Genomic DNA, 16,877 nt, shown 5'->3' on the forward strand with positions numbered 1-16,877 from the left:
AGGGAGAAGCAGACTCCCTGCTGAGCAGGGAGCCCCATGTGGAGCTTGATCCCAGGACCCTAAGAGGATGACTTGAGCTGAAAACAGCCACTTAACCCACGGAGCCACCCAGGCACCCCAGGAAGAGGTTCTTTTAAAAAAACATAACCACAAATACTATTACCAATCCTAAAAACCTAAAAACAAAATTGATATTAATTGCTTAATTTTATCAAATATCATAATTTGGTTCAGGGGTCATATTTCTCTGATTTTCTCAAAAATGTTGAGATCAGTAGGTTTGAATCAATATTTAATAAGGTGCACATATTACAGTTGGCTGAGATGTCATTTTAAAACTTCAAGCCCCTCCTTCTATCCTCTTTTTCTTTTGATTTTTTTTTCATGAAGAAACTTGGTCCTGTAGAGCAGTGGTTCTCGAACTTTAGTGTGTATTAGTGTGCATCAGTATGCATTAGTGTCATCTGGAAAACTTGTTAAAAACAGACATTGCTGTATCCTGTCCTCACAGATTCTGATCGAGTACTGCATTTCTTTTTAAGATTATTTATTTATCTGAGAGAGAGAGAGAGAAGGAATGAGTAGGGGGAGGGGAGAGGGAGAAACAGCCTCCCCACTGAGCAGGGAGCCCAAGGTGGGGCTCCATCACAGGACCCTGGGAAAATGACCTGAGCCAAAGGCAGACGCTTAACCAGCTGAGCCACCCAGGCGCCTCCAAGTACTGCATTTCTAACATGTTCCAGGATGATGCCGATGCTGGCTCGTCTGGGACTTTTTGAGAGCCACTGTTGTACCTATCCCAGGTGTACCTAGGATTTCCCTAATTGCATCCTTTGGTGAAGTTTTCAACACGTTCATCTTCCCCTTATTTCTTGTTAAGGGAAACTTATTTAATTGCCTACAGTACAGCATAATGGCCAAAGTCAGGTTTTCAGTTAGATTCCCTGGCTTTAAATCTCGTTTTTGACACTTATTTGCTATGTAAACTTGGGCAAGTCATTTAATAGCTTGGTGAACCCAATATTACAGGGTTCTTGTGAGGTTTAATGAGATTTCAAAAAGTTAAGTGCTTAGCACACTGCTTAGCATTTAGCAAATGCTCAACAAATTTGATTATCGGTTTTCAACCAAGAAATTAAAATGGGACTCATAGTCGGCTGGAAATCCTTGAATTTTGTAGGGTTTTGTGTTTTAAAGTCAGTGGAGCCAAGGAGGGGTGCTCCAAAGGAGAGGTACCCAGAAAAAATTGAAGAGAGCTATTCTGAGGACACCTCAAAAATCAACCCAAGGTCGGCCCCTTTAAAGAGGGTGGGGCCACGTGACCTACGGGGTCACATGGCTGGAGGAACAACATGGCTGCGCCCTCAGTAGGGCCGGCTGGTGGGTGCTGCGCCCGGCTCGGTCTCGTCCTTGTGCTGCCGCTGCTCTTGCTGCCCGGCGAAGCGGCTGGGGGCAAAGAGGCCAGTACGGGCGCGGGTGGCGGCGCGGCTTCCCTCGCGGGCTCCTGCGGTTGTGGCACTCCCCAGCGGCGCGGGGACCATGGCAGCTCGACGGCCGCGCACCGATACTCGCGGGAAGCGAACGCCCCCGGCCAGGTTCCGGGAGAGCGGCCGCTCGCGCCCACCAAGGTGCTCTTCCGATTTCGTGAAGGCGGGTGGGGTCCGCGGGGTTCTTGGACAGGGTTGGGATGGGCAAGGCAAGGGGTTTGCGGGAAGGCAAGTAAAGATTATAACCACACCCCAGATTGGGCACGTGCTGATCCGACTTGACGAAGAGTTCCTCTCCCCTCTTTGCCTCCCCAAGTCGGCGGGATCTTGGGGCTCAACTTAATCCTGCGAATTAGGGAGTTTGGTTTGAGGACAGTTGACCCTCCTTTTCTTACCTCTTACTCCTTATCTTCTCCTCACTCCACCCTGTCTTCCTCGTGAGGTTCTCGGGCTTTTAATTTTAAGGCCGACAGATTCGTTAGTCTTGGGTTCCTGTCTTAACTGTGAAGAAATCAGGACAGTGGGTCTCTGTGTCAAGATTGTTGTATTTTATCGATGGGCTCTTCTAGTAGACTCTGTTTCTTGAGGGCAAGAACTTGTCCTATTTATCTTGCTATTCTTAGTACTCTAGCACACAGGAAGGACCAAGGCAACTGTAGTTGCTTTTTTAGTGCTACTTATCTGTGCCTCTCGTAGTGCATGGAAGTGCTGTTAGCATTCATAAATGATAACATCAGTAATAACGATTACTTCATTCTTTCCAGGTACTTTGCATATTGGTATGGTTGTGGAAATAACTTAGGGGGACTAGAACTCAGATGTTTGACTCCTAAACTAGTGCTCCTCCTTGTGTACCAAGTACATTCTCTCCTTATTTTTTTAATCCCAGTTTTCTTTCCCATGGTTTAATTCTCAACAGTATTCAGGACTTAGGTGAGAGGTAATGTCCTCCAGCAGGCCTTACCTGACTTCTTTCCTTTTCTTCCCCTAAAGTATTTCCATATGCTGCCACCAGAGTAGCTCTTTACTCTGACATTACAATTACCAAAGATACTTGTCTCAGGTATCTTTCCCTAACTAGGGAGTCAGGGTGGTAGGGGTTAAGACCATAACTTTTTGTCTCTGGTATAGTGTTAGGGACCTGGTGGCTGGTCTTCTCCTTGATTCTCCATTTTGTGTAATTTTTGGCCGTTTAAATTTTCCTGTTCCTCAGAGGATGCGCTGCATTATTAGTGTTTATCTTTTGTGTGGTGGGAGCCCTGGTTATTGTTGTAGTGTGTATTGGCCATACATGATTTTAATTCTTTTCTACCTTTCCTGGTATTTGATAATCAGTTCCTCCTTCCTTCAAAAGAGAAAGCTCTATGTCTTTTTTATCTGCTTTGTAACTAACAGGGTAGCTGTCTTACTGCATTTACACATTGATCTGTATCAAATTTTTCCCTAAAACCTTCTGGCCAGTAAAGAACATTCTGCATTTTAAATGCTGTAACTTCCTTTTGATTTCAGAATGAGATATGAGTGCCAGTATCTTTTATTTTTTTATTTTTATCTATTTATTTACTTATTTTGCCAGTATCTTTTAAATTACATTTATAAGATACACATTTTTTCCATTTCTTCAGAGTGGTTTTGTGTCAGGACTAGGTATTGTATGGGTCATTTTTGACCAGTTCTTGCATTCCTTCCCTCCCTCCCTCCCTTCCTTCCATACATGTTTCTATTTTATGCTCATTTTCACTTGAATTCACTTTCTATAATGTTTGGAGGCATCCTTTGCTATTAGGAAACTAGCAATTGCTGAGAACACAGTTCACAAGCCTTCAAGGACTCAACCTAATGATTGAACCTGAAGTAGCTTTGTTGTTGAGACAAAAGACTTCATAGGAGGCAGTTCTTTATCTCTCTGATTTCCTTGGTTTCAAGTATTTTGGTTCATGTGTAGATGACTTTGGTCTAATTCCGACACTTAGCCATTTATTCTGAATTCACGAAGTTCAATATTACAGGAGAGGTGCATGGTTGTAGTGATAGCGCTTTTTTTCCCTTTATCTTTAAAAAAATTTTTCTTTTTTCTTAAGACTTAATTTTTTAGAGGATTTTTAGGTTCACAACAAAATTGAGAGGAAGGTACAGAGATTTCCCGTAATACCCCTGCCCCTACACAATGCACAGCCTCCACCATTATCAATATCTTCCACTTGAATGGTACATTTGTTACAATTGATGAGTCTATGTTAGCGCATCATAATTACCAAAGTCCATAGTTTTCCTTAGGGTTCACTCTTGGTGTTATACATTTTGTGATTTTGGACAAATATATAATGATGTATATCATCCATCATTATAATATCATATAGTGTTGTATAGTATAGTATTTTCATTCCCCTAAAAATCTTTGTGTTCCTCAATTCATTCCTCCTCCTCATCCCCACTGGCAATGTCTGATCTTTTTTTAAAATATATTTTGGAGAGAGAGAGCATGAGCATGTTGGATTGCTGGAGGGGGGGCAGACTCCCCATTGAGCGTGGAGCCTGAAGCACGGCTGATCTCACAATCCTGAGATCGTGACCTGAGCCGACATCAAGAGTCAGACGCTTAACTGACTGAACCACCCAGGCACCCCTGTCTGATCTTTTTATTGTGTCCATAGTTTTATCTTTTCTGGAATGTCAGAGTTGGAATCATACACTATGTAGCCTTTTCAAATTGGCTTCTTTCTTTGGTAATGTGCATTTAAGATTCTTCCATGTCGGGGTGCCTGGGTGGCTCAGTTGGTTAAGTGACTGCCTTTGGCTCAGGTCATGATCCTGGAGTCCCGGGATCTAGTCCCACATCGGGCTCCCTGCTCGACGGGGAGTCTGCTTCTCCCTCTGACCCTCCTCCCTCTCGTGCTCTCTATCTCTCATTCTCTCTCTCTCAAATAAATAAATAAAATCTTTAAAAAAAAAAGAAAAAAAGATTCTTCCATGTCTTTTCATAGCTTAATAGCTAATTTCTTTTTAGCTGTGAATAATATCCATTGTCTGGATGTGCCACAGTTTATCTGTTCACCTACTGAAGGGCATCTTGCTTGCTTCTAAGTTTTGGCAGTTAGGAATAAAGCTGCTATAATCACTTGTGTGCAGATTTGTGTATGGATATTTGGATAAGTGCCAAATATTTTCATAAATACCAAGGAGCACAATTGCTGTAACATGGCAAGAGTATGCTTAGTTTTTTAAGAAACTGCAAAGCTGTCTTCCAAAGTAGTTGTACCATTTTGCATTCCTACTAGCAATGTATGAGAGTTCCTGTTGCTCCACACCCTCACCAGCATTTGGTGTTGTCACTGTTCCAGATTTTGGCCATTCTAAGGTGTGTAGTGGTTTCTCACTGTTGTTTTAGTTTGCATTTTTTGCTTGACATACGAGGAGCATTTTTGCCATCTGTGTATCTTTGGTGAGGTATCTGTTAAGGTCTTTGGCCCATTTTTATTTTATTTTTATTTTTTTTTAAAGATTTTATTTATTTATTTGAGAGAGAGAGAGAGAGAAACAGTATGAGAGGGGAGAAGGTCAGAGGGAGAAGCAGGCTCCCCGCTGAGCCAGGAGCCTGATGTGGGACTCGATCCCAGGACTCCGGGATCATGACCTGAGCCGAAGGCAGTCGCCCAACCAACTGAGCCACCCAGGTGCCCTGGCCCATTTTTAAATCAGATTGTTTTGGTTTCTTACTGTTGAGTTTTAAGAGTTCTTTTTTTTTTTTTTATGTTATGTTAATCACCATACATTACATCATTAGTTTCTGATGTAGTGTTTCATGATTCATTGTTTGCGTATAACGCCCAGTGTTCCATGCAGTATGTGCCCTCTTTAATACCCATCAGCAGGCTAACCCATCCTCCACCCCCCTCCCCTCTGGAACCCTCAGTTTGTTTCTCAGAGTCCATAGTCTCATGGTTTGTCTCCCCCTCCAATTTCCCCTGTTTTGGATAACAGATGTGTCATCTGCAAATTTCTCTCAATTGACTTACCTCCTCATTCTCTTGACATTATCTTTTGAAGAGCAGAAATTTTTAATTTTAATGAAGCCTCGCTTGGCAATTTCTTTTGTGGATGGTGCCTTTGATATTGTATGTAAAAATTCATCACCATACCCGTTGTCATCTAGGTCTTCTATGTTGTCTTCTAAGAGTTTTACAGTTTTGCATTTTACATTTAGGTCTGTGATCCATTTTGAGTTAATTTTTGTGAAGGGTGGAAGGTCTGTGTCTATTATTTATGTATGTGTGTATGTATGTATGTGGATATCTACTTGTTCTGGCACCATTTGTTGAAGAGATGGTCTTTGCTCTACTGTATTGCCTTAGCACCTTTGTCAAAGATCAGTTGATTATATTATGGAGGACTTTTTCTGGGCTTTCTGTGCTGTTTCATTGATCTCTTTGTACTTTCACCAGTACCCACTGTCTTAATTACTGTTAAGTTTACAGTAACTCTTCAAATTGGGTAGCATCAGTCATCTAACTTTGTTTTTCCCCTCGAGTATTGTCTTGGCCATTCTGGGTCTTTTGCCTGTTCATATATGCTTAGAATCAGTTTGTTGATATCCGTAAAATAACTTTCTGAGATTTGGATTGGGGTTGTATTAAATCTAATTTTTTTTGTTTGTTTTCTGTTTATTTAGTTCAACAGATGTTTATTTGGTGTACAAATTTTATAACAGTTTCCTATGTCTTGGTCATAAGGAAAAGAAAAAGACGTATGCCCTACCCCCAAGGCATTTACCATTTCCCTCTGGTAGGTGTATACTCTCTCTGGGTATGTGTCCCTCCCTTCGTTCCTCCTCCTCCCTCCCTCTCTCTCCCTCTTTCTGCCTTCCTCTCTCTGTGTCTCTCCCCCCCCCATCTCCCTTCCCCTCCATGCACGATGACCTGTAAGCATCATTTTTCCATAGTGACAATACTATAGGAGGAGTATGTACAAAGCACTTGGAGAGGAAAAAATGATTCATTCTTCCTGTACAAATTAGGAAGTGCTTCAAAGGAAAGGTCACATTAGAGCTAGGGCTTGAAGGAGACATTTTCAGAAGCTAGGGATAGAAGGAGAGATTGAAGGAGATTCCAAAGAGGGGAATGGCATGGGCACAAAGCATTGTACAAATGTATGATGTGTTCTGGGTAATGTTAGTAATTTAAGGTTTCTGGGGGTGACATTTTTCACACTTTTTAATGTAACACTTTATAACTGTGAGTCTTTTTTTGTATTTTAATTCATTTAATGAGCACTTGGCAAGATGAGAGACACACACACACAAAAATAAATAGCTCTAGGCTTTCCCTCAGGGAATTTACAGTTTCACTGGAAAGTTACAGCAGTAAAAATTGTATGGGAAACAATTTAGATATTTTAAAGTTTTACTCAAGTTCCTTCTGGTTAAAAATATGTATAATTCTCATTGAGAAAATTATCCTAACAATTTCTGCACAGGTTATTTTGTACAAGGTAGCAAAATGTTTTAATCTCCATGTGTCTTTGAAAACAGTTGCTTGAAGGGCATTTAGAATCATGGGGTGATTGAATTGTAGGCCCTGTCTCTGTATGTATGGGTAATTTCAGTCCTGATTTCCTATCTGAGAATGTTTCTGATCAGGTAATGCTTACCCAAGTGTCAAGGCACGATTGAATTTAATGTCATCTCTTCCATGAAACCTTTCGTCCAAGAAGAAGTGGTTTTTCTTTCCTCTAAATTTCCACAACATTTTACTGTTGTCTGAAGGCAACTTGTATATTCTCTTTGGTGTTCTATGTGTAGTTGTCTGATATTCTACAGGGGAAGCAGTTTTAGACCTTTTTAAATCTCTGTATCCACCCCCCCCCCTCACTCGCCCAGTGTCTTACACATTTTAGCCATTCTGTAACAGTTTCTTGAATGATCTGTTACCTTTTTTTGGTGGATACAATATTGAGAAACTGCTGTGGGAATAAAGGGTATCCCATACTTTCTAGAGAAACCTTTGTAAAATATTCTTTTGCTCTATCTCATCCTCCTAAGAATCCAGTAACAGGTATTATTCCCCATTTACAGGTAAGGCAACTGAGGCTTAATAGAATCATAAATCCCAGGGCTTGAAGGAACTTTAATGCTATTCCATCTACAATTAGTGTCTGTCTTTGAGGACAGTAGAGTAAGAGAATGGTATAGATAGATAAGCCTTGTACAGATGGCTAAAGCAGCAGTTTGTGGGTAGATCCAGAGATCATGATTCTCTTTTCACCGCACTTTCTCCTGAGCCTTCAATGTATTACGTTAGAATTAAGGAGAGAAAAGAAGGAAAAGGGAGAAGAACTGCACAAAAGTATTCATATAAGCTTATCTCATTTTTGTATATAAGACAAAAATATCACAGTAGCAAGTGAAAGAAAACACAAAACCGGCTTAAGCAGAAAAAAAAAGTGGGAGAGGGAACATTCATGGGTTCTCATAGTGGGGAAGTTTGAGAGTAGATATGGCCCCAGACACAACTGGTTCCAAGGCCTCAGGGAGATCTTCCTTTTTGACTATCTCCTGGCTCTTCTTTTTTCTGTATTTGCTCCATTTTCAGGCAGTGTCTCTGTTTCTACTGAGGAAGTAGCTGGAAGAGAGAGTATCCCTTTTCTCATAGCTCCAGCCAAAGTTTTAAGATTAACTTTGACTGGATCATGGGCCTATCCCTAATAACATCTCTGTGATCAAAAGAATGCCACAGTTGGCCATGCCTGAGTCACAGTAGGTGGAATAGAGTCATCAGCTCTACCTGAGCCATATAGAAGGTTGAACAAATGGTTTTCAAAGGGATGTCAGTTGTTCTGACAAGAACAGGAAGGAATGAGGGCTGGGTGGGCACAAGTAATACATGCCCACTGCACCTGCCTGGAGTGTGTAGCCCAAATATGGTTCTCTCTCTCTCTCTCTTTTTTAAAGATTTATTTATTTGAGAGAGAGAGGGAGTGCGCTGCTTGGGGGAGGAGCAGAGGGAGAGAGAATCCCAAGCAGACTCTGCTGATCCCACAACCCATGAGATCACGGCCTGAGCTGAAATCACAAGTTGGACACTTAACCCACTGAGCCACTCAGGCGCCCCCCAAATATGGTTCTAACGGCAATAGAGTCACCTTGACTTATGTATTTTTGACTTGAGTGGCAATGGCACAAACCGTGGTGTAGCAAAGGGGGTTTTAACTTACTTTCAACAAGGAATGGATTGTTTGAATCTGGAACTTCAGTGAAGACTTGATTAAAATGGTTCTTTTTATGTGGTTTAGGGTCCTTTAGAGTGAAACACTTAATGCTCTGGATTTCACTAGAACAATATTTTCCATTTGTATGACAGAAAACTTCATTTCATTCGTGTAAATTGGAAATTATGATCCACTCGGAACAATGCAGGATATTTTTATCTGTAGCCTCCAGAACGGAAACTTGGCTTATTCAGTGTTGGTTATCTCTGATGGGTAGTGAAAGAAGAAGAAAAAAAACTAGGCCAGGAGTCCACAGTGGAAGTTGTGATTGTGTTAGCATTGTTGGTACTCATCTTGAGGGAGAAGAGGATAAAAAAATGAGGTGATTGTAAAACTTTATTAGGCACAATGCGCACAGCTTCCTGTGTGTCTTCTCTTTACACCGAGGGCTGAACACCTGTTCTCAGAGTAGGACCTACTTATCTGCTGCTGGGAAGCTTTTTTTAACTTTTAATCCTTTATGAAACCTCATATTAGATCATTTTAATAATCATTTTAAAACTACACTTGGAGCTTTTTTCTGAAGTCTTCTATATTTCTGCTTCTCTGCAGAGCTGCTTAAAATTCTGACTTCTAAGGACTGAGGAACGTTGTGTGTGTCTCAGACATTTGGAGGATAATCAGAATAATGTGTACCTAGTTCAGTCCTTGCACAGAGTCTTAAACAGGTTTCACTACAATGCAAACATACTATCTGTGTCCGGGACTGTGTTAGAACAAGAATTTTTACAATTACGAATAACTCAAGTGCCAAATTCCTCATCATATTCATGATTTCACTCAGTCAGTCAATAAAGTGTTTTTTTTTTTTGAGTGTCTATCCTGAACTATGCACCATGCTAGGCACTGGGGATATAGAAATGAAAAATATTTGTGAATCCCAAAGAGCCTAGGATCTAGGGGAGGTGAAAACCCATCATTAAAATACGTGTGTGTCAGTTGTTAGGATAGATGGAGGTATTTATCAGAGGAACCCAGATGAGGGGCATATGACCGAGCCAGAGGAGGGAAATGCAGGCAGTAAAGATCTAGAGGAGGTGATCTTGAATATTGACTATTTACATACAGAGTGTAGGTGGGACACATCATGAGGGAGACGGTGAGAGATTAGGCTTTGATGGTTAGATACTTTATTTTACCCTGAAAGGTGATGGGGACGCATAAGGATTTTAAGTAGGAAAGTGATATGATCAGATTGACACTTTATTTTATTGTTTATTTTTTGAACAGACAGTATATTTACATGGTTTAGAAAAAATTATAGAAGGGTGTATAGTGAAAAATTTTATACTTACCTGATACCCTTCCTCTCAAATAACCACCACATGAGTTTCTGACATGTCTTCCTGGAGCTCTGTTCTGCAAATATAAGCAAATACAAAATATGTGAATCTCTATTCCTTTTCCCCACCTCCTTTTCACACAAATGATAGCACGCCATGCTTACTGTGGTACACATTGCTTTGTTCACTTTAGTTCTTTGTCTTGGCAAGATCTCTCCATATTAATTTATTAAAAGTATCTTTTTTCCATGCTGGGTGTGGAGCCTGCTTGAGATTCTCTCTCTCCCTCTGCTCATCCCCACTCATGATCTCTCTCTCAAACAAAAATAATAAATAAATAAAATAAAATAAAATAAAACATTCTCTGAGATTGGTCACTCCCTCAAATTAGCAGGTCATTTCTCTCCTATTTCACCAACTACTTATACTTCCGCCTTCTCACTCCAACCCTTTGCAGTTTGGTTCCTGTCTCAGAAGTTCAGTGAAATCTATTTTCACTAGTCACAAGTGACCTGTTTTAGTTTTGTAATCTCTTACTGATTAACGTATGATGGGGAAGAAGATTTAGCATAATACTGGAAAGAAATTTTTAAAATTTAGATAAATCAGGACATGGAATTGGTTATATCATAAAAGCAGAGACTTTCTAATCACTGGCATTTCTGGGAATGTACACAGGCTCCCTCCCCTAATTTATCTGCTTCTGGTGGGAGTTCTCCCTACTGTGTATTCTGGATTCTGCATCAAATGAAGTGTACTGAAGGCAACTACCATGAATTCCTTCTTGCTAACTCAAGCATATTATGACTTAATTGGAAAGATCTTGAAGGCTTATGGAATTCTGGGAGTCCTGATAGTGAGTGGTTAGCAACCACAGTGATTGGGGGTTATGAAGGACAGCATTATTCTAGTAAGAAGTCTCATCAGACCCTGCCCTGTATTAATACCTTTCCTTTGGTTTTGGTAATACTCTTTTGTAGATCCAGTGTTTTGCCAGATATGGAGATGGCACACAGCCTGACCCCTTTCCCAGTTTTATTTTTTGTTTTGTTTTGTTTTCGTCATCTTGGGATTATTCTTGGGAACCGGCTCTTTATTTTGAAAGCTTGTAAATAAGGGGAAAGAGTCAAGAATTTATCTTGCCTTTCCCATGAATATACCACGGAGTAGCTAAATAACTGAATAGGGGAAGTTTCTCTTTATAGAAACATTTCAACAATAAATGAAGAAGATATGATAGGGGCGCCTGGGTGGCTCAGTTGGTTAAGCGACTGCCTTCAGCTCAGGTCGTGATCCCGGGCTCCTGGGATCGAGTCCCGCATCGGGCTCCCTGCTCGGCGGGGAGTCTGCTTCTCCCTCTGACCCTACCCCCTCTTATGCTCTCTCTATCTCATTCTCTCTCTCAAATAAATAAATAAAATCTTAAAAAAAAGAAGATATGATAGAATTGGAATATCATTTTGCAACCCCTGATGAATTGAACCTTGATGGCTGGTAGCAACAGCAAAAGAAAAGAGAGTAACCCATACACTCTGTGCTTCTTAATGAGGAAGACACCACCACCTGCAGAGGAGTCTTACTCCCCCCAAATCAAACCTGAATCTGATAAAGCCTCTAGATTCAGCTATCAATTTTCAGGAGGTACAAAGGACAGGGGATATGATAAATAAACTACGTTATAAGGCTGCAGTCAACAAAAATCTTGACTCTGGGAATCTCAGACAAATGACCCAGTTTCTTCAACAAGTAAATTGCAAGGGGGAAAAAGAGGTAAAGGGGGAACCTATAGATTTAGATTCCTAAATGCCATATTTTACAAAAAAAAAGAAAAGCCATAAAAACTATAATGTTTAGGGATGCATAGTTAAATAATTAAAGTGCAAATAAAATAAGGTAGCAATTTATATAAAAGTCAGGATAGTACAGTATGGTGACTATAGTTAATGCTATATTATGCATTTGAAAGTTGCTAAAAGAGATCTTAGAAGTTCTTATCACAACATTGGGGAGGGTATGTGCTATGGTGAGCACTGTGAATTGTGTAAGACATGAATCAGACCTGTACCCCTCAAACAAATAATACATTATATGTTAATAATAAAAAATAATTTAAAAAAGTTCTTATCACAAGAAAATTTAACTGTGGTAGTGAATGTTGACTTGTGTTGATCGTTTCATAATAGTACAAATATTGAATCATTATGTTGTATACCTGGAACTAAATAATGTCATGTATCAGTTATATCTTAAAAATAAGTTAAAAGTCGGGACAGTGGTTTTTCTCTGTGGTGAGGGGAGGATTTGTGTTCAAGATGGGCATAGGAAGGGCTTTTGGAGTGATTGGCAAGGTATTTCATGGAGGGTGGCTTATAAGGATCTTTAACTTACAATTTATTAAGCAATATATTTAATGCTTTTTAAAATATTTGTTGTAACTAAAAAAGATTTTAGGTTTTAGGTGGTGTAGTAAAGGTGTTTCCATTCTCCTCCGAAAACAAGAACAATAATAGAAACAGCTGCATGCCCTGAATTTTCTGAGCAGTGATCTGTAAGATGAAGTAAAAACATCACTAGAATAAATTTGAAATACTGTACTGGTTAACTTGGGTCTCCACCTGATTCCTTATAGAACTGACAAAAAGTACACAGTATTTTTTAGAGAAATAAAAAGCCATGCCTTTCTGGAACTGACCAATCTTTTTAAAAAATTTTTTTATTAAAAAAAATTTCTTTTTATTGAGGTGTAAATTGACCACTTTTTTTAACCCCCCCCACACCTGCCCGTGGCAACCACCAATCTGTTCTTTGTATCTATGAACTTGGTTTTTGTTTGTTTAGATTCCACATAGAACAGAGATCATATATTGTTTATCTTTCTCTGACTTACTTTACTTAGCATAGTGCCCTCAAGATCCATCCATGTTGCAGATGGCAAGATTTCATTCTTTTTTATGACTGAATGATATATGTATGATGCATATGATATAAAAGGACATATATTTATATACACACATGCATACATACTTATATACATACAACAATTTTTTTTGAAGATTTTATTTATTAGAGAGAGGGAGAGAGCATGGGGGAGGGGCAGAGGGAGAGGGAGAAGCAGACCCCCCACTGTGCAGGGAGCCTGATGCAGGGCTTGATCCCAGGACCCCAGGATCATGACCTGAGCCGAAGGCAGACGCTTAACCAACTGAGCCACCCAGGTGCCCTCATACCACAATTTCTTCATGGGTTCATTCAGTCATGGACACTTAGGTTGTTCCCATGTCTTGGCTATTGTAAATAGTGCTACATTGAACATTGAGGTGCATACATCTTTTTGAATTAGTGTTTTAGTAAGTACCCAGTAGTGAAATTGCTAAATTATGTGGTAGTTCTTTAAATAATATTTTTTAACTTTTTGAGGAGCCTCCATACTGTATTTCATTGTGGTTGCACCAATTTACATTTCCACTAACAGTGCACATGGGTTTCTTTTAACCACATTCTTGCCAACACTTGTTATTTCTTGTCTTATTGATAGTAGCCATTGTAACAGATGTGGGGCATATTGATAATAGCCATTCTAACAGATGTGAGGTGCTATCTCATTGTGGTTTTGATTTGCATTTCTGTGCTGATAATGATGTTGTACATCCTTTCATGTGCCTTTTGACTGTATGTTTTCTTCGGAAAAATGTCTATTCAGATCTTCTGCCCATTTTTTAATGGGAGTTTTTCTTTTTTGCTGTTGAGTTGTATGAGTTCTTTATATATTGTGAATATTAACTCCTCATCAGATACATGATTTGCAAAAAATTTCTACCATTCATTAGATTGCCTTTTTATTTTGTTGATAGTTTCCTTTGCTGTACAGAAGCTTTTTAGTTTGGTATAGCCCCACTTGCTCATTTTTGCTTTTGTTACTTTTGGTGTTGGGTTCAAAAATCATCACCAGCACCTGTGTTAAGGAACTTACTGCTAATGGGATTTTATGGTTTCACGTCTTATGTTCAGGTTTTTATTCTATTTTGAGTTAATTTTTGTGTATGCCATAAGATAGTGGTTTAGTTTCATTCTTTTGAATGTGGCTATCCAGTTTTCCAACGCTATTTATCGAAGAGACTGTTCTCTCCATTTGATATTCTTGGCCTTTCTGTTGTAAACTTATTGACCATGTATGCATGGGTTTATTTCTGGGCTCTCTGTTGTTTCATTGTTTGTTTTTATGCCAGTGCCATACTGTTTTAATTGCTGTGGCTTTGTAATATTGTTTGAAATCAGGGAGCATAATGCCTATAGGCTTGTTGTTCTTTGTCGAGATTGCTTTGGTTATTCAGGGTCTTTTGTGGTTCCATACAAATTTTAAGATTGTTTCTTCTATTTCTGGGAGAAATGCCAGTGGAATTTTGATAGGAATTGCATTGAATCATAAGGATGCTTTAAAAATACTAATTCTTCCAATCCATGAGCATGAATATCTTGCCAGTGATTTGTGTTGTCTTCAGTTTCTTTCCTTAATGTGTTGTTTTAAGTATACATGTCTTTCACTCCTTTGGTTAAATTTATTGCTAGATATTTTATTTTTGATACAATTATAAATGAGATTGTTTTAATTTGTCTTCCTGATAGTTGGTTATTAATGTATAGAAATGTCACAGGTTTCTTTGGTATTGATTTTTGTATCCTGCAGTGTTACTGGAGTTTGTTTATTAGTTTAACGGTTTTTTGGTGGAGTCTTTGGTGTTTTCTATATATATCATCTGCACATGGTGACATTTTTACTTCTTCCTTTATAATTTGGATGTCTTTAATTTCTTTTTCTCATCTAATTACTCTGGCTAAAACATCCTATATTAAATTGAATAAAAGTGGCAAGAGTGGACATCCTTGTCTTATTCCTGATCTTAAAGGAAAAGCTTTTAGCTTTTTACCATTGAGTATGATGTTAGCTGTAGGCTTGTCATATATGGTCTTTATTATGTTGAGGTATATTCTGTCTATACCCACTTTATTGAGAGTTTTTATCATAAATGGATGTTGAATTTTGTCAAATGCTTTTTTGCATCTACTGAGGTGATCATATGTTTTTATCGTACATTTTGTTAATGTGGTGTATCACATTGACTGATTTGTGGATATTGAACCAGCCTTTCATCCCAGGAATAAATCCCACTTGATCATGGTATATAATCCTTTAATGTATTGTTGAATTCAGTTTGCTAATTTTTTGTTGAGGATTTTTGCACCTATGTTCATCAGAGATATTGGCCTTTAATTTCTTATTCCTGCAGCATCCTGTCTGCTTTCCGTGTTAGGATAATGCTGGCCTTATAAAATGAGTTTGGAAGCACTCCCTCCTCTTCAATTTTTTGGAAGTGTTTGAGAAGAATTGGTTATAATTCTTCTTTGAATGTTTGGTAGAATTCACCAGGGAAGCCATCTAGTTCTGGATTTTTGTTTTTTGGGAAGCTTTGATTACTGATTCAATTTCCTTAGTAGTAATCAGTCTGTTCAGATTTTCTATTTCTTCATGATTCAGTCTGGTAGGTTGTATGTTGCTAGAAATTTTTCCATTTCTTTTAGGTTGTCCAATTTTTTGGCATATAATTATTCATCGTTGTTTCTTAATGATATTTTATATTTCAATGACATCATTTCTAATATCTCCTCTTTCATTTCTGATTTTATTTGCGTATCCTCTCTTTTTCTTGGTGAGTCTAGCTAAAGATTTATCATTTTTATCTTTTCAAAGAATCAGTTTCTTAAGGTAGATGTTTATTGCTCTGAAATTAGAATTTCTTTTGCTGTATCTCATAAATTTTGATTTATTTCCATTTTTATTTGTGTCATGGTATTTTTTTATGTAACTTTGATTTCTTCTTTGGCCTCTTGATTGGTTAGTAACATGTTTAATTTTCACGTATCTGTGAATTTTCCAGTTTTCTTTATAGAATTGATTTCTAGTTTCATATCATTTGTGCTTGGAAAAGATGACTGATACGATTTCAGCTCTCTTAAATTTATTAAGACTTGTTTTGTGGCCTAACCTGTGATCTGTCCTGGAGAGTGTTCCATGTGCACTTGAAAAGAATGTGTATTTCTTTTGCTTTTGGATGGGATGTTCTGTATATGTCTGTTAAGTTCATCTGGTCTAATGTGTTGTTTAAGGTTGCTGTTTCCTTATTGATTTTCTGTCTGGGTGATCTATCCATTGATGTAAGTGAGATATGAAGTCCCCGGTTATTATTGTGTTGCTGTCTGTTTCTCCCTCTAGGTCTGTTAATATTTGGTTTATTTATTTAGGTGCTCCTATGTTGACTACATAAATTTTTTACAAATGTTATATCCTCTTGTTGGATTGGCCCCTTTATCATTATGTAGTGCTCCTTGTGTTTTATTGTAGTTTCTATTTTAAAGTTGATTTTGCTCATATAAGTATAGCTACCCCAGCTTCCCGTTGGTTTCCATTTTCATGGAGTATCTTTTTCCTTCCTGTCACTTTCAGTCTCTGTGAGCATTTCAAGTGAGTGTCTTGTAGATTGCATATAGATGGGTCTTGTTTTTTAATTTATTCAGACACTCTGTGTCTTTTGATTGGAGAACGTAGTCCATTTACATTTAAAGTAATTATTGATAGGTAAGTACTTATTGCCATTTTGTTAATTGTTTTCTGGCTTTTTTGGTTATTCCTCTCTGTTCCTCTTTTATTCTCTTACTCTCCTTCTTTGTGGTTTGATGTCTTTCTTTATGGTATGCTTATATTCCTTTTCCTTTATCTTTTGTATACTTACTATATGTTTTTTTTTTGTGATTACCATGAGGTTTACACGTAACAACTTATATCTATAAC

At 38.5% G+C, this 16,877-nt stretch overlaps 1 protein-coding gene across 2 annotated transcripts in view; it reads left to right on the top strand.

The window, feature by feature from the left end:
* Nucleotides 1-1,338: 1,338 nt before the first annotated feature.
* SUMF1 (sulfatase modifying factor 1) overlaps nt 1,339-16,877 on the top strand; it is a 97,360-nt gene continuing 81,821 nt past the window's right edge. For both annotated transcript variants that reach the window (XM_028101768.2, XM_088027519.1), the window contains exon 1: nt 1,339-1,628. In XM_028101768.2, the coding sequence (XP_027957569.1) occupies nt 1,353-1,628 (276 nt within the window). In that variant the 5' untranslated portion in view covers nt 1,339-1,352. The remainder of the gene's footprint in view (nt 1,629-16,877) is intronic.

Source organism: Eumetopias jubatus, unplaced genomic scaffold (genome assembly GCF_037043125.1).
Source record: "Eumetopias jubatus isolate StellerSeaLion01/CBP00866 unplaced genomic scaffold, mEumJub1_p1.0 scaffold_1, whole genome shotgun sequence".
Classification (NCBI taxonomy): Eukaryota; Metazoa; Chordata; class Mammalia; order Carnivora; family Otariidae; genus Eumetopias; species Eumetopias jubatus.